At 58.1% G+C, this 1,910-nt stretch overlaps 1 protein-coding gene across 1 annotated transcript; it reads left to right on the top strand.

Annotated features, from left to right (window-relative positions):
* Positions 1–189: 189 nt before the first annotated feature.
* VDAG_09594 (Ste50p) lies at positions 190–1,569 on the top strand (the record flags this gene model as incomplete). The annotated part of the gene is made up of 3 exons (XM_009658555.1): positions 190–217; positions 288–449; positions 518–1,569. 3 exons carry the CDS (start codon positions 190–192, stop codon positions 1,567–1,569), a joined length of 1,242 nt encoding a protein of 413 aa, XP_009656850.1.
* Between the last annotated feature and the right edge of the window lie 341 nt (positions 1,570–1,910).

Consider the following 1,910-nt stretch of genomic DNA (forward strand, 5'->3'; position numbering starts at 1 on the left):
GTCGCCGCCAGCTCGCCTGTCCTAGCCACCGACAGCGAGACATCGCCCATTGACTCGGAACTACCCTCCTCCAACGAACACACGCCCACCACCTACGGCCACCGCAGCAGCGCCGACCGTCTGCCCGAAACCATCATCTCGGAATGGACCGTCGAGTGCGCTCGGACTTTATTCGGCACCCATTAGGCCATGCCGCAATATGCTGATCACTTTTTGGGTGCGTCTCATGAGGACCAGGACGAATGCCAGCAAGCTCGCAGTGCATGTACTGACGCCGTGTGGGACAGATAACGAAATCGTCGGCGAGGCCCTCGTCGCCCTCCTCCACGACGACCTCAAGTCCATGGGCATCACCAGCGTCGGACACCGCCTGACTATCCTGAAGAACGTCTACGATGTGAAGAGAGCGCAGGATGTGCCCACGGAGAGCGATCACTACGTGCCCCTATGTATGTTTTGGTCCTGGCTGCCCCTTGCCCTTTCGCCCGGCGATGAGTGATGGCCTTTTGCTGACGAGTCTTTTGGCTAGCCGCCGACGCCGAGGCCCAATATGCCACGGCCACCCTCAAAGACATCAAGCACCTTGTCGAGCAGCTGCGACTACGAGACGAGCGCGTCAGCATGGTCGAGCAGGACCTGCGGCGCCTAAGCGAAGATTTTCGGCGGTTACGCGAGGACATGCTGCCGGCGCTACGCATGGCCAAGGACACCTCGCAGCCCCTGCCCAATGTCAGCAATAACCCCACACCAACCTACGGCTACGAGACGACCATTTCACCACCAGCGCCGACGCCATCATCGGCGCAGTCCAATGCTGGCCTCATGCGGCAATACTCGACCAAGAAGATCATGCTCGGCACCCTGCCGCCCAAGAACCCCTCGCCCTCCCCCCTACAGACGCAACACGAACGCTCCATAGCCGAGCAGACGCTAGACCCGTCCCCTGCCGTCGAGAGGGCGCTGCTCTCCTCCTCCCACCTCTCCGCCATGAACGGCTCCGGCCCCAACGCCACATCCCCGATATACCACAACTCGCCCAACATGCCCTCGCCAACATCACCACCCGTCATGGGCGGCACGACCCTAGGCTCCCGCTCCTACCGTTCGGAAGCCCCGACACCTTCATCCCGCACCACCTTTTCCGAAAGCGACTACGGCCACAAGGGCCGCGAGCAGCCCGTGTCCGTACCGCGGCGTGGGCCGACCCCGGCCCCGGACACGCCGAGCACGAGTAACGCCTCGGTCGAGATCTTCAAATCGTTCCGCGTCAGCATGGACGATCCCTGCTACAAGGTCCTGCCCGCCGCCCTGAAAAAGTACCAGATCAACGCACCATGGGACCAGTACGCACTCTACATTGTCTACGGCGACCAGGAACGATGCCTGGCCCTCGACGAGAAACCCCTGATCCTCTTCAAGCAGCTTGACAAGGAGGGCAAAAAGCCCATGTTCATGCTGCGCAAGACGAACAATGCACCAGCTGACGGCGACCAACCCGGGAGTGCAGGCCTCGGCACAGGGTCCTCAAGGGGTGGTACGCCGTATGATCCTCCAGGAGGCATCATCTAAGCGTGCTGGGACCTAGCCAGCGACAATGTCACCATGCATCACCATGAATCACCTGGGGATCGCACGCCATAAGCCTCGGCCGACGAAAGCGGGCAAGGCGGTCGTTGGCGACAGAACTGGATCAATGAGGAGGTCCTCTTCTTAGCAGTTGCATAAGGATACATTTATCTTCCTATAGAGGGAAGGGGCGCTTCTTAGCTTCTGTGCTATAGAGCAGATATATATATATATATCATACTAGATATACAGGGAGATATAAGAGATATGTAGATACAGATATAGGTATATATATAGACAATATATCTGATATATATATATATATACGGATGTATATGTACATA

This window comes from Verticillium dahliae, genomic scaffold (genome assembly GCF_000150675.1).
Source record: "Verticillium dahliae VdLs.17 supercont1.28 genomic scaffold, whole genome shotgun sequence".
Classification (NCBI taxonomy): Eukaryota; Fungi; Ascomycota; class Sordariomycetes; order Glomerellales; family Plectosphaerellaceae; genus Verticillium; species Verticillium dahliae.